The following is a 14236-nucleotide window of genomic DNA, read 5'->3' as shown; positions in this document are numbered from 1 at the left end:
TAAATATTAGCTTTATTGGTGTACAGAACTTTAAAACAAGCATAGATTTCAGAATAGAATGAAGCTTTAAAGTTCCAGTTGCAGCCACGGAGCTGGAATTCAATCTGACATATTTATGATAAGAGGGGTCACATACTCTGAGTGCCTCATTCCCAGTGAAAATGCCGGGACACTGGGGTTAGTGATGGTCACTTTTTCCGGGCTGTGTGCTCCAGGTCCTGGCTTCTGAGTATAATAGGTGGGCAACTCATGTCGGCCCAGCATTGAGTACGCCGGCTGTTTGCGGAGGTAAATATTGGGGTCAGTGCGGTTGTACCTGCCAGGGCCAGGGGTTTTGGACAGATCTTCTCTCCTTGTTCTGCCAGTAACCGAAAAACAAGCACTGGAGGGCTTGGTCGGAACCTTTGGTCCCATCAGGGATGGAAGCGTGTAGCTATTTGGAGCAGGCACTGTGTCCAGCTTGCGGTACCTGGTTCGGGATCCCATTGTGTAAGCTGGCGACCTGTGTTCATTGAGGTGGGGCGTGCACTCTGGATTATATGCCCCTGGTCCAGGTGTTGCTGGTATCTTGGAAAGATCTAAATAATCACAAAAAAATTCTAGTTGAACAGGGAATAAGACTATAGGAGCTGAGGCTGTTTCTTAGATTTAAATATTTCTGCTGTCTTTTGTTTCATTTTTGTTTCCTCCATTTTTCTCCTTTTTCTTCTTAAGAGAGGCAGTGGAGGCCAATTCACTGGATGTATTACAGAGAGAGTCAGATATAGCTCTTAGGGCTAACGGAATCAAGGGATATGGGGAGAAAGTTGGAACGGGGTACTGATTTTTGGATGATCAGCCATGATCATATTGAATGATCATATTGGCTCAAAGGGCTGAATGGCCTACTCCTGCACCTATTTTCTAAGGAACAGGGGCTCTGACTGCCTTAGTCCTTTAAATGCGGACCATTTGTGATGCATTGAATAAGATAGAAGATGACAAATGGTCTTTATAAAGTCTAATGAGTTGAGAGATACAGTGCGGAAACAGGCCCTTCGGCCCATCGAGTCCGCGCTGACCAGCGATCACTCCCACCACTCTCTCACTCTCTCCGTGACCTCCTCCCCTCGATGTCCATGTTCCCACCATGTTGATGGAAGCTCTTGAAATGTGCGGGTGGATGTTCTGCTAGGAATGTTGGTGAGGTGGAAGCCTTGTTATTATACCCAAGACTTTATGACAGAGGTTATGAGGTGCTCATGAGCAATACATGCAGCATGTATGAACCTCACATCAAACAGCCTAAAGGCACTTCCATCGCTGCTTATAGTCACGTCACTAATTGACATCCTTGGGCTGTTTGAAGGATTGGGCTCTGTTCAAATCTCGGCTCCTCAATTAATAACTCCACCAATACTGCACAACTCATGTGTTTTACAGAAGTACAGGCAACCAATAGCGTTTTTGTACTGGAATCATCAGAGTTGAGGAGAGACCTGCTGGTGACTACAGACGTGAGGAGTGGGCCAGTAGGAGAGGGTATTGTTTCCAGCGTTTGCGAGGTCGGTTGCAGGAGGTGCCCCCCCAACTCCAAGGACACAGAGGTGGTCGGGGGAGGAGAGGTACGTCGGATCGCAGGCCTGCAGCTGCCTGGGGCTAACCTGGGCCTACCTGGGCCTACCTGGGCTTACCTGGGCTTACCTGAACCAGGGGCGCTCCAGTACTTCCAGCATTAGTACTGGACTTCGGACTTTTTCTTTTTCTTTGTAAACGGTGGCAAAATATGGCGATTGTGCATTAGTGGGTTGTGCAAAAGAATTTCACTGTGCTGTGCATACGTGACCATAAAGAACCATTGAATTTGTGGTGGGGTGGCGCAGATAGTAAAGCTGCTGCCTCACATCGCCAGAGACCCCGGTTCAATCCTGACCTCGGGTGCTGTCTGGGAGGAGTTTGCACGGTGACTGCGTGGGTTTCCTCCGGGTGCGACTTTACTCACCGCAGGTTTTCACTCGAGCTGCCATGGAGTAGGATGGAGTTCCATTCCTGCCGAATCGAGTGATCTTTGGATCAACGTAGTAGCGGGGTCCGGGGCTGCAGCTGTTGTAATACACTGACAAGAGAAAATGCTGCATCATTTAAAGACTTCTTGTCACCTTACCCTTGTTCCAGTCCCATTTCCTTTTACATTTGTTAGCACTTAGTCACAGAAAGATACAGCAGGGGAACAGGCCCTTCGGCCCACCAAGTCCGTGCTGACCATCAACCAACCACTAACACTGCTTCTGCATTAATCACATTTTGCATTCTCCACACATTCTCATCAGATTCGATCCCATTGGGACCAATTTACAGAGACCAATTAACCTGGAAACCCGCACATCTTTTGGGTGTAGGGAGAACGTGCAAACTCCTCTCAAATGGCAGGCGAGATCAGGATCGAACCCAAATCTCTGGCTCTGTGTATGTAGACTGAGCTAATTTTGACACCAGCATTACGACCTGCTTTCAAATGATGCAGCTTCACGGATATAAACCTGGACACTCTATGCATTTCACGGTATAGTTCATGTTCATAAGTCAGAGGAGCAGAATTAGGTCATTCGGCCCATCGAGTCTACCCCAACAGTCAATCGTGACTCATCCATCTTTCCTTCTCAACTCCAGTCTCCTGCCTTCTCCCGACAGCCTAATCAAGAACTTGTCAATCTTTGATCTAAAAATATCCAATAACTTGACTTCCACTGTCGTCTGTGGCAATTAATTCCACATTCACCACACTGACTAAAGAAATTTCTTCTCATCTTTCTAATACCCTTTTATTCGATGCCCTCTGGTCCTAGACTCTCTGACTAGTGGAAACATCCATATCCACTCTATTCAGGCCATTGGATATTTTTAAAACAGTGATTGACAGGTTCTTGTAAAAACTTGCCTCCCACACCTCCTTTAAACTTTCATCTTCGAACCTTAAAATTAAGCCCTCTACTCTATGATAAGTTCAACCTGGGAACAAGGTTCTGACTGTAAACATTATCTATACATAATCGTGTATACCTTTATTAGGTCTCCCTGCAACCTCTTGATGTGTAATATCACAATAAGAATTGCACTGTCTCCTGTGTGCTTTGTAACTGCAAGTAGTTTAGTTTAGTTAGAGATACAGCGTGGCGACAGGTCCTTCGGCCCATCGAGTCCATGCCGACTGACGATCACCTGTACACGAGTCCTATGTTAGCTCACACGCTAGGGGCATTTTACAGAAGCCAATTAGCCTACAAAACTGCACATCTTTGGAATGTCAGAGGAAACCGGAGCATCCGGAGAAAACCCACGTGGTCACGGGGAGAACGTACAAACTCCGTACAGACTGCACCCGTGGTCAGGATTGAACCCTGGTCTCTGGGGCCGTAAGGCAGCAACTCTACAGCTGCGCCACTGTGCCTCCCCTTTTTTTTTCAATGTCGGGAGATGTTTCCAGCAACCATCAGCTTCCAGATAACAAATAAATAAATTAGAGGCAAAACAAAGCCACCATTCAACAATGATAACTAGCAGTAGAGATTGTTTGTTAATCATTTTGGCATGCAATAACAGAGTATTTATGCATTCCTCTTTGCAGCATATTTTTGACTGCATTAAAAACTCTTTGCTTTGTCGCATTTCCCTTAGGTTTTTTTGTTTTTTGCAATGATTACTTACATGCACCGCTGTGTTTTCTCCCAAAAGTGTAGGCTGGATTCATGTGCTTGGTAAGATCGTGGCCCATAAACCCAATGGCGGGAGGCAATCCGTATCTCCCTGGTCCAGGCCCTTTACAAAGTCACAGAATAAATACTCTCTTTGAGACAATTGCAGAAAACATACCTCTTGAATGAAAGACAGTACATCAAATAGCCCTTCTTGTCACCTGCCATAAAGCAGGGACCTTTACCATGTACCCTGTGTAGTCTGCCCTTGATCGACAGTGGGAAACAAGGGGTGGCTTGGTGGCGGGTGAGCGGAGGTCAAAAAACAGAAGGAAGAGGGAATTGCAAGATTTTAATAAAGTTGCTGCCTTACAGCGGTAGAGACCAGGGTTCGATCCTGTCTATGGGTGCTGTCTGCACGGAGTTTGTACATTCTCCCCGTGACCTGCAAGGGTTTTTCCCGGGATCTTCGGTATCTTTCCACATTCCAAAGACGTACAGGTTTGTAGGTTCATTGGCTTGGTCTAATTGTAAATTGTCCCTAGTGAGTGTAGGATCGTGTTGATGTGCAGGGATCGCCGGTCGGCACCTACTCAGTGGGCTGAAGGGCCTGTTTCCGTGCTGTATCTTTAAACGAAAATATTTGTCAATTGGTGCATACGTGCACAGTAAATAGTTCAGAGGAAATTGTCTCATTTTTGTTTCTTTACTGTCTTGACTTGGGGAATAGTGTGGCTTAGTGGACGTAGCACAGGTTGGTTCATGTATTAACTCAGGGTAGACAAAAATGTTGGAGAAACTCAGCGGGTGAGGCAGCATTTATGGAGCGAAGGAAATAGGCAACGTTTTTTAGATTTATCATTGTCACATATACTGATGTAAAGTGAAAAACGTTGTTTTGCGTGCTAGAGAGAGCCAAGACAGTCCAGAGTGTTTTGTAGTCATATGTACTGAAACGGATCATTGAAATTCTTACTTGAAGCAGCAAAACAGAAGCGTGAACATAGTACTCTTTAAACACCAGAATATTCAACAAAAAAGTTCAGTACACACATGTAGATATATATATATATATATATATATATATAAATTCTCACCTTGGTGGAGACATTGGAAGACAGATCCAGAGGGTGATAGTCAGTCGTAATAGTGAACCAGGCCGTTAGGCAAACATCGTTTGTGCTGATCAAATTTGCTTACTGGGCTCGTCCCATTTGCCTGCATTTGGTACATAGCCCTCTAAACCCTTCGGCTCCATACATACATCTGTCCAAATTTATTTTGTAAGTTGTAATTTTATCCTCCACTGTAGGAAAGGATAGGTGGAGCCAACCAGGCCGCCTTTGATCAGACAAGGTTTGAAAATTTTATTTGGTTTAGAGATACAGTGCAGAAACAGGCCCTTCGGCCCACCAAGTCCACACCGGCCAGCAACAACCCTGTACATTAGCACTATTCTACCCACTCGGGACAATTTACAATTTTTACCAAAGCCAATTAATCTACAAACCAAGGAGGTCTTTAGAGTGTGGGAGGAAACCGGAGCACCCGGAGAAAACCCATGCAGTCACGGGAGAACATAAGAATTCCATACAGACAGCACCTGAGATCAGGATCAAACTAGGGTCTCTGGTGCTGTCAGGCAGCAACACTACCGCTGCACCACTGTGCTGTCCCATGCTAAAAGGATGGATGACCTACTCCTGCTCCTAAATTCTTTCCTTCTACACCTTCCTACTGTCAAACGCAGTACTATGATTCCTTATGTCCTTCGAAAATTCTTGAATGCATGTAGTGATTTAGCTTCAGTTGTTTCCGTGGTATAAAATTTCACCATTTCACCCTCTGGTTGAAAGAAGTCTTCCTTATACTCCCTCTGAACATCTCAATGAGGAATTGACCACGCCTTAAAAACAAGAGGAAGGAACCTTAAAGCTGATAAGTACATGAAAAGGATGTGTTTAGATGTAAATGGGCCTAACATAGGGTCGTGGGACTAGATAGGGCATGTGGTCAGCATAGGCATGTTGGGCCAAAGGGCCTGTTTCCATGCTATTGACTATGACTGTAATAAAAAAGTCAGCAAAGATGTATTGGACTGAGTGTCATGTTTCTGTGCTGTATGACTTTATAACTTTCTAATCTAATGCAGTGATCACATAGGGCAAAGTCATTTGGAGTGAGATGGCATTAATGGCATAATGGAGGCAAACATTACCTGCAGGAGTGACAGAGCTTGAGAAATGCAGAGAACATTGCCAACCATCAAACCCCTGATACAAATCTCACACTGGCTCAGTTCGTCTCAATGATCCCTACCTGTGAGTTCCTACACTTGTTTCACTGCCTCATGTGACTTGTGTTACGGCAGGATCAGTGTGTTTTCAGTTTTATTTTTTAAATGAATTAATAGATTAATAAGTTTATTGGTCAAGTATTCACATACAAGGAATTTGCCTTGGTGCTCCGCACGCAAGTGACAACATGACATACAGTAACAGTTAGGAATTACACATATAACATTAAACATTGATAATAAAACATTATCGATTAAACATGTGAATTAAATAAAATACTAGAGCAAAAGGAGGCTACAGATTTTTGGTTATTGAGTGGAGCTACTACTTGTGGAAAAAAAGCTGTTTTTATGTCTGGCTGTGGCAGCTTTGACAGTCCGGAGTCGCCTTCCAGAGGGAAGTGATTCAAAGAGTTGACTGTGCATCAACTTGGCAGACACTCGTGCTCACTTTAATTATTTGCCATCACTGGTTTCAAAGCCTGACCCTGGGTGTGTGCCAGATCATGTCTTGACTGCCTGAAGTAATTTGTTGATAAATATATAATCTGGATTTAGCAATGCTGCACTGCAGGAGGTCTTTCATAGGTGTGACAGAACAAGACTTTTATCCCCAGGAGCCAACAGGTCGTTGGTGGAAACAAGAAAACAGACAGACGATTGATAATTAATGGAGAGTTACATTTATAGTTTTCAGAGAGAAAGGTCTTACTTTAGTGTCCACACTGATGCAGCAGTTGTGCATATTACCAACGCAGCAGTTATAGAGAATATATTTCCAGAGATGCGTGGGTAGGGAGGAACTGCAGATGCTGGCTTAAATCGAAGATAGACGCAGAAAGCTGGAGTAACAGCAGGTCAGTTAGCATCCCTGGAGGAAAGGAATAGGTGATGTTTCGGGTCGAGAGCCTTCTTCAGACTCCAGAGATGGTTGTGCATTAATTTAGGCTTGATGCAAACTGAGATTGGGAGCAACACTCTGGCCAGAGATGTCAGAACCTTTTTGTGGTTCATTTTCTAGGGATACATCAGAAGGTCCATTCTTCACTCCCAGTCCCAGTCCCTCATTCTTCCCTCGCTTCACAAAACTCTATAGAATATAATATCAAGTATTTCTCATTTTCTCTGTCAGTTTAGTTTAGTTTAGAGATACAGAGCGGAAACAGGCACTTCGACCCACTGAAACTGCGCTGACCAGCCATCCCCTCACACTTACACCGTCCTACGCACACTCGGGACAATTTACAATTATACCGAGCCAATTAGCCTACAAACCTGTACCCCTTTGCAGTGTGGGAGGAAACCGGAAATCCCGAAGAAAACCCACGCAGGTCACAGGGAGAACGCACAAACTCCGTACAGAGAGCACCCATTGTCAGGATCGAACCTGGATCTCTGATGCTGTAAGGCGACAACTCTACTGCTGCGCCACTGTGCTACCTCTTTTGGAGGTTACCCCTGGTCTATTTCCACCACCCTTGCAGGCATTCGGACAGGAACAGGCCCTTCAGCCCACAATGAATTCCAGGCTTTGTAGTCTAGATCAAGACAGGACACAGTGTAAACAAAAGTCTAGTCATCTTGACACTCTAATTCACTTCCAGCCAATTTAAATTTGTACTCTGACCTCTTTCTTGCCATTTCACATGGAGAGATGAAAGGGCATTAAAAAATAAATATTCTTTTTTAAAAAATATAAATAAATAAATAAATAAATAAATACATAGATAGATAAATAAATAAATAAATAAATAAATAAATAAATAAATAAATGGATAAAATGAATGTTATGCATTAACCATAAACTACAAACATCTAACAATGGCCTGTTTCCTTTATCATCGTTACTTTTTGCGTATCTTTCATTCATTGTTCTTTAACTCCACGTCACCGTTTATATCTCTCGTTTCCCTTATCCCTAACCAGTCTGAAGAAGGGCTCGACCCGAAAAGTCATCCATTCCTTCTCTCCAGAGATGCTGCCTGCCCCGCTGAGTTACTCCACGTCACCGTTTACAATCTCTCGCCCACTGTGCTTTGAAGAAGGGCCTCGACCCAAAACATCACCCTTTTCTTTTTTTTAAATCAATAAATAACTACCTGGATCTGCTGAGGCTGTTCGACAACCACTGCCTGTCGCCACTGGCACCTCTTTTTCTTGGTCTATTTCCACCACCCTAGCAGGAACAGGCATGCCCTTGCACAATGAATGTTCCAGGGCAGTCTAGATGACAGCGATGAAAGGTCATCTGACACTCTAAAAAAAAATTTGTATTCTTTTTTTTCCTTCAAATCTCTTTTTTTTAAGATGGCTGAATGTGTGCATTAACCATAACTACAAAACATCTAACCGTTTGCTTTATCATCGTTACTTTTTGCGAGTTACTCCAGCATTTTGTGTCTAACTATAATTCCAATCTGCTATAGCCTTTTCCAGTCGACGCTGGAATGCACTTACAAATGTGGAGACAAAATGCTGGAGTGACTCAATGGGTCAGGCAGCATCTCTGGAGAAAAATATCTCTGGAGACTCTGAGTCTGAGGAAGGGTTCCAACCCAAAACATCACCTATTCCTTCTCTCCAGAGATACTTCCTGAACCGTTGAGTTACTCCAGCATTTTGTGTCTATCTTCAGTACAAGCCAGCGTCTGCAGTTCCTTCCTGCACACGTACAAATGTACTGTATAGATTTGTGTTGCGTTTATTCCATGCACCATCCTTGCTTCATTCTAGTTACAGTTCAATGGTGTTATTAAAACTTCATAACCGTAAGCAATAGTTTAGCAGGACAGAGGGTTACCTCGCTCCCGAGCTGCAATTGGGGCATAAGCCTTCTCGGTGTTGTTGTCCATCCTCCTGGATCAAAACGTCCCAGGTCCCCAGAATTTGCTGTTGCTCGAGTCGATGAGGCCAAGTGCGCGCTGAAATGCTATCCTGTCCGAGAGAGAAATGATACAAGGGTTGCTGTCTTTAACAACCACCATGTGTTGCCATGGAAGCAGTTACATTAGCTCATCCAGGCATTCAGTTACAATCTATTTCTCGTGAGACAGACACTATTCTACTGGACTACACTGACTTTTCTATTCAATGCGGTGAGCGCAGTCGACAGATGCACAATGTGGTGTCTACTTATGTTACTGCACTAGTCATACAGATCAGTTCCCCTCATGCCGGCTTGAACTCTGTGCAAGAAAACTGGAAATAAAATGCGGGTATCGGTAAAAGTGATCATGTTGTTAGTTTGTGAAAATTCGCTGATTCCATAACGTTACTTTAAGAATGAAAACTGCTGTCATAATTAGATTTAACATATACAACTTCAGTTCTGCACTAATTAATCAGTGATATGCATGTGTAGGATTAGGGTTATAGTGATATATTATTAGGGTTAGGGTCATGGTCTTGTATTACAGTTTGGGTTATTGTCCTGCACTTGAGTTAGGATTATGGCCATGTATTAGGGTTAGGGTCATAATCTTATATTATGGTTATGTTCATAGTCATATATTAGTGTTGGGATCATGGCCACACATTGGGGTTAGTGTTATGGGCATGTATTGGGTTAGGGACTAATTCTGATGGCCTCTAATTAGTTCACTTTGAAAAGACTCTGATATTCAAGGATGGGCAATTGATATTGAGTTAGCCTCTAATTCCACATCTCAAGGTGAGATAGTAAACTGGCAACACCACCAGGAGTGGAATAACCCCGGCCATGGCGGAGGGACAGGCCTTAACACTGAGCACTCAGGAGGTACAGTGCGCTCTGGGTAGGATCAATCCACGTAAGGCTGCAGGCCCGGATGGAGTCCAGGGTAGGGTACTAAAGGACTGTGCTGTACAGCTGGCGGAGGTATTCACGAGAATCTTCAATCTGTCTCTATCTCTGGCAACGGTCCCCAAGTGCCTGAAAACAGCCACCATAGTGCCGGTGCTGAAAAAGTCCAAAGTCACCAACCTGAACGACTACCGCCCGGTTGCCCTAACTCCAATCCCAATGAAGTGCTTCGAAAGGCTGGTCCTCTCCCATATCAAACCCAGCATCCCTGCCTCACTGGACTCTCATCAATTTGCATATAGGGCAAATAGATCAACAGAGGATGCCATCTTTCTGGCTCTTCACACTGTCCTGACCCACCTGGACAGACAGGGCACGTACGTGAGGATGCTCTTCGTTGACTATAGCTCTGCATTCAATACGGTCATCCCCACCAAGCTCACCACCAAACTCCACCAGCTCGCCGATATGCGATTGGATCCTGAACTTTCTGACGGAGCGACCGCAGGCAATGAGACTGGGCCCGCACCTGTCCTCCACTATCACCCTGAGCACCGGCACACCACAGGGCTGTGTACTAAGCCCCATGCTCTACTCCCTCTTCACTCACGACTGTGTTCATGCATTCGACACCAACACCATCGTGAAGTTTGCAGACGACACAACAGTGATTGGGCTGATCACCAACGGTGATGAAACAAAATACAGAGCGGAGGTGCAGAACATGGCGGACTGGTGCACACGTAACAACTTGTCACTAAACACCTCCAAGACCAAGGAGCTGATTATTGACTTCAGGCCCCAATCTCCATTTACAGGGAAAGTGTGGAGAGAGTGTCCAGCTTTAAGTTTCTGGGCACTCACATTTCAGAGGACCTCACATGGTCCACCAACACCGCTGCGCTGGTCAAGAAGGCACAGCAACGACTGTTCTTCCTGAGGTCATTAAAAAAGACTGGTCTGCCCCAACAGCTGCTGACAACGTTCTACCGCTGCACCACAAAGAGCATATTAATGTATGGCATCTCTGTGTGGTATCTCAGCTGCACAGAGGCGGAGAAGAGAGCTCTTCAGCGCGTCGTCCACAGAGCGCAGAGGATCATTGGGACAGAGCTACCAGCCTTGGAGGGCATCTACCACACACGGTGCCTCAGGAAGGCCGTCAGCATCCATAAAGACTCATCACACCCCTGTAACGGACTGTTCGAACTACTTCCCTCCGGCAGACGTTACAAGGCCTTCTACGCCCGAACCTCCAGACTCAGAAACAGCTTTATTCCCAGAGCTATAGCGCTCTGAACCGGCCCTGCTGAGTGCCCCCCACCCCCCCTGGACTGTCTCCCTCGGATGGTCACGACACACAGCTTATTTATTTATTTTGCTTTTCTTTTTCATTGGTTGGAACTGCATACTAAATCTCGTTGCACTGACGAGCAATGACAATAAAAGATATTATTATTATTATTAAACTACGATGGGCTGTTGATGCTGGAATCTAAAGCAAAAAATACAAATTGTTGATACTTGAGCAGTGTTGGTAAAATGTAAAACTTTCTTACGAAAGAATGATGCTCCAGTACATTTCTATGAGTTATGTCAGTACAATCTGAATGGAATCCGGGACTTTTAAATGCAAATAACACAGGTTTAGTGAAGGGTTTAGTCACTGCGTCATGAAGGTCAAGGCCTGGATATTGGTTTTAACCATATAACAATTACAGCACGGAAACAGGCCATCTCGACCCTTCTAGTCGGTGCCGAACACGTATTCTCCCCTAGTCCCATACACCTGCGTTCAGACCATAACCCTCCATTCCTTTCCCGTCCATATAACTATCCAATTTATTTTTAAATGATAAAAACGAACCTGCCTCCACCACCTTCACTGGTAGCTCATTCCACACAGCCACCACTCTCTGAGTAAAGAAGTTCCCCCTCATGTTACCCCTAAACTTCTGTCCCTTAATTCTCAAGTCATGTCCCCTTGTTTGAATCTTCCCTTCTCTCAGTGGGAAAAGCTTATCCACGTCAACTCTGTCTATCCCTCTCATCATTTTAAAGACCTCTATCAAGTCCCCCCTTAACCTTCTGTGCTCCAAAGAATAAAGCCCTAACTTGTTCAACCTTTCTCTGTAACTTAGTTGCTGAAACCCAGGCAACATTCTAGTAAATCACCTCTGTATTGTCTCTATTTTGTTGACATCCTTCCTATAATTAGGCGACCAAAATTGTACACCATACTCCAAAATTGGCCTCACCACTGCCTTGTACAATTTTAACATTACATCCCAACTTCTATACTCAATGCTCTGATTTATAAAGGCCAGCACACCAGAAGCTTTCTTTACCACCCTATCTACATGAGATTCCACTTTCAGGGAACTGTGCACAGTTATTCCCAGATCCCTCTGTTCACCTGCATTCTTCAATTCCCTACCATTTACCATCCTTACGTCCTATTTTGATTTGTCCTGCCAAGATGTAGCACCTCACACTTATCAGCATTAAACTCCATCTGCCATCTTTCAGCCCACTCTTCCAACTGGCATAAATGTCTCTGTAGACTTTGAAAATCTACTTCATTATCCACAACCCCACCTATCTTAGTATCATCTGCATACTTACTAATCCAATTTACCACATCATCATCCAGATCATTGATGTACATGACAAACAACAGTGGACCCAACACATATCCCTGTGGCACCCCGACTAGTCACTGGCCTCCAACCCGACAAACAACCTGGTTTTGAAGGCTAAACCAGGGGATTAATCCTCAACGTGAGTGAAAAAATGGAGGGGAGGCTGGGATCATTGAGGAATTCACAGCTGATAAATGGACAGAAATATATTTATATACATATATATTTTCTGTCAAAGATCTTAATACTTGTGATGTAAAATCAATATTTGGCTTTAAAGCTTCTATGAATGCATTGCTTGGTATAAGAAGGCAGCAAACGGGTGGAGTCTTGCAAAAGTCAAATCCTTGCATTCGCTGTCAATATTCAGGGATTAAAGTTCGTCTCCAGCACTCACATAAAACTGTCATATGTATGTGTGTTATTCCACTTCTGAACTCCACTTGGCCTCTTGGAGACTTTCAGTTCATCGCTGAAGCAGGTCTGGGAATTTTCCGATCTGGTCCATGCCGTGGGCTGTTCTGTGCTCGGGAAGATCATAGCTATTCAAGCTTTGGAAATGTGATACATTGAAATTTGATAGGCATAGGTGTCTGGTGAACACAAATATTTTCACCGGCATTGAGTTCACCAGCATTACTATATCTGGACTAATGAGATTCAGAGACAATGACAGCATTAAAACAATGTATTAGGAACAGTTTCATGGTTCTTTGTTTAACTAATTAACTAATGTTATTTGGTGCATCCTATATCTGCTCATCTGTGTTTTGTTTGGCATTTTGTAAAATATATATTTAAACCCATCTGTTGCAAGTACAACATGTGTCTCACATCTTAAAGTCGCAATGGCTTAACAAATGCAGGTAGACGGAGTCAAGGTAGACATCTTCTGCAATTTAACTGATTGGTGGTACAGATTTGAGAGATTGAGATAACAACTCCTGTTGCTGCATTACTCTGAAGTGTGTGATCTGAACGTATGTTGAGATTGGTAAACCTGAACCTTTCACATTTAAATAGATGGTGTTGAATTATTTAATACCATTTCATGCTGAATTACATCTGGTTTTGCAATGCACTGGCTCAGGTAGGCAACTTAGTTGGCATGGACGGGTTGGGCTGAAGGGCCTGTTGGCGTACTAAATAACTCGTTGGCTATGGTTTTGTGACTGCCTTTGATAGTTTCCAAGCCTCTCGATATCCATGGAAAGATTGTTCTGCGACAAGTAAGGCTAGGTGACCCTGATGGAAAAGCAAACTATCATGGTGCATTTTGGGATGAAGATGTTGTGGATTCCTCCAATGATTCGATTAGTTCATGCATTGAGAAACCAGACCAATGCAAATGAAGCCAAGTCTACATTAATTGATCTAAAAGTAATTTGTAGGAACTGCAGATGCTAGTTTACATCGAAGAGAGACACAAAATGCTATTGTAACTCAACGGGTTAGGCAGCATCCCAGATGTCATTATCAGTTCATCCACAGCCAACAGTGGACCATTGTGGGCTCCACCTTTCCCGAGTCATCGGTGCCGGCTCCGATTGTTCTGTACCTTTTCATACCCCCTAGTTTTCCTCTCCCCTAACTCTCTGTCTGAAGAAGGGTCTCGATCCGAAACATCACCTATTCCCTTTCTCCAGAGATGCTGCCTGACCCACTGAGGTACTCCAGCATTTTGTGTATCTAAACTTCAGTATCCAAACATGGACGAGTTGAAATAAAATTGCTGAGTTATTGTGTCTCATCATTGTCAAATGGACCTCCCTGTCCCCTCCACTCCTCTCCTCATCCCTGAGGGAGATATACACACACAGGTCAGCTGTAGGCAGCGTCGCATTTG

General features: G+C 44.1%; 1 protein-coding gene across 1 annotated transcript; it reads right to left on the bottom strand.

The window, feature by feature from the left end:
• On the bottom strand, positions 1-8951 carry LOC129711305 (outer dense fiber protein 3-like protein 2). The gene is made up of 4 exons (XM_055658864.1): positions 8768-8951; positions 3685-3795; positions 1982-2095; positions 1-578 (listed from the first exon to the last, which is right to left on the bottom strand). Exons 1-4 carry the CDS (start codon positions 8817-8819, stop codon positions 100-102), a joined length of 756 nt encoding a protein of 251 aa, XP_055514839.1. The 5' UTR covers positions 8820-8951; the 3' UTR covers positions 1-99.
• Between the last annotated feature and the right edge of the window lie 5285 nt (positions 8952-14236).

Source organism: Leucoraja erinacea, chromosome 29 (genome assembly GCF_028641065.1).
Source record: "Leucoraja erinacea ecotype New England chromosome 29, Leri_hhj_1, whole genome shotgun sequence".
In the NCBI taxonomy this organism is placed as follows: domain Eukaryota; kingdom Metazoa; phylum Chordata; class Chondrichthyes; order Rajiformes; family Rajidae; genus Leucoraja; species Leucoraja erinaceus.
The sequence above is the reverse complement of the archived record's forward strand: the minus strand, read 5'-3'. Positions and strand labels throughout refer to the sequence as shown.

Bases quoted from the DNA above. Each gene is read 5' to 3' on its own strand.
- LOC129711305 (XM_055658864.1), bottom strand. From the start codon at position 8,819: ATGGACAACAACACCGAGAAGGCTTATGCCCCAATTGCAGCTCGGGAG. The intron at 2,096-3,684 runs GTAAGTAATCAT...TTCTCTTGTCAG, and splicing joins GAGAAAACACAGCGGTGCAT to TGTATTACAACAGCTGCAGC. The intron at 579-1,981 runs GTGAGTAAAGTC...GTGATTATTTAG, and splicing joins AGCTCGAGTGAAAACCTGCG to ATCTTTCCAAGATACCAGCA.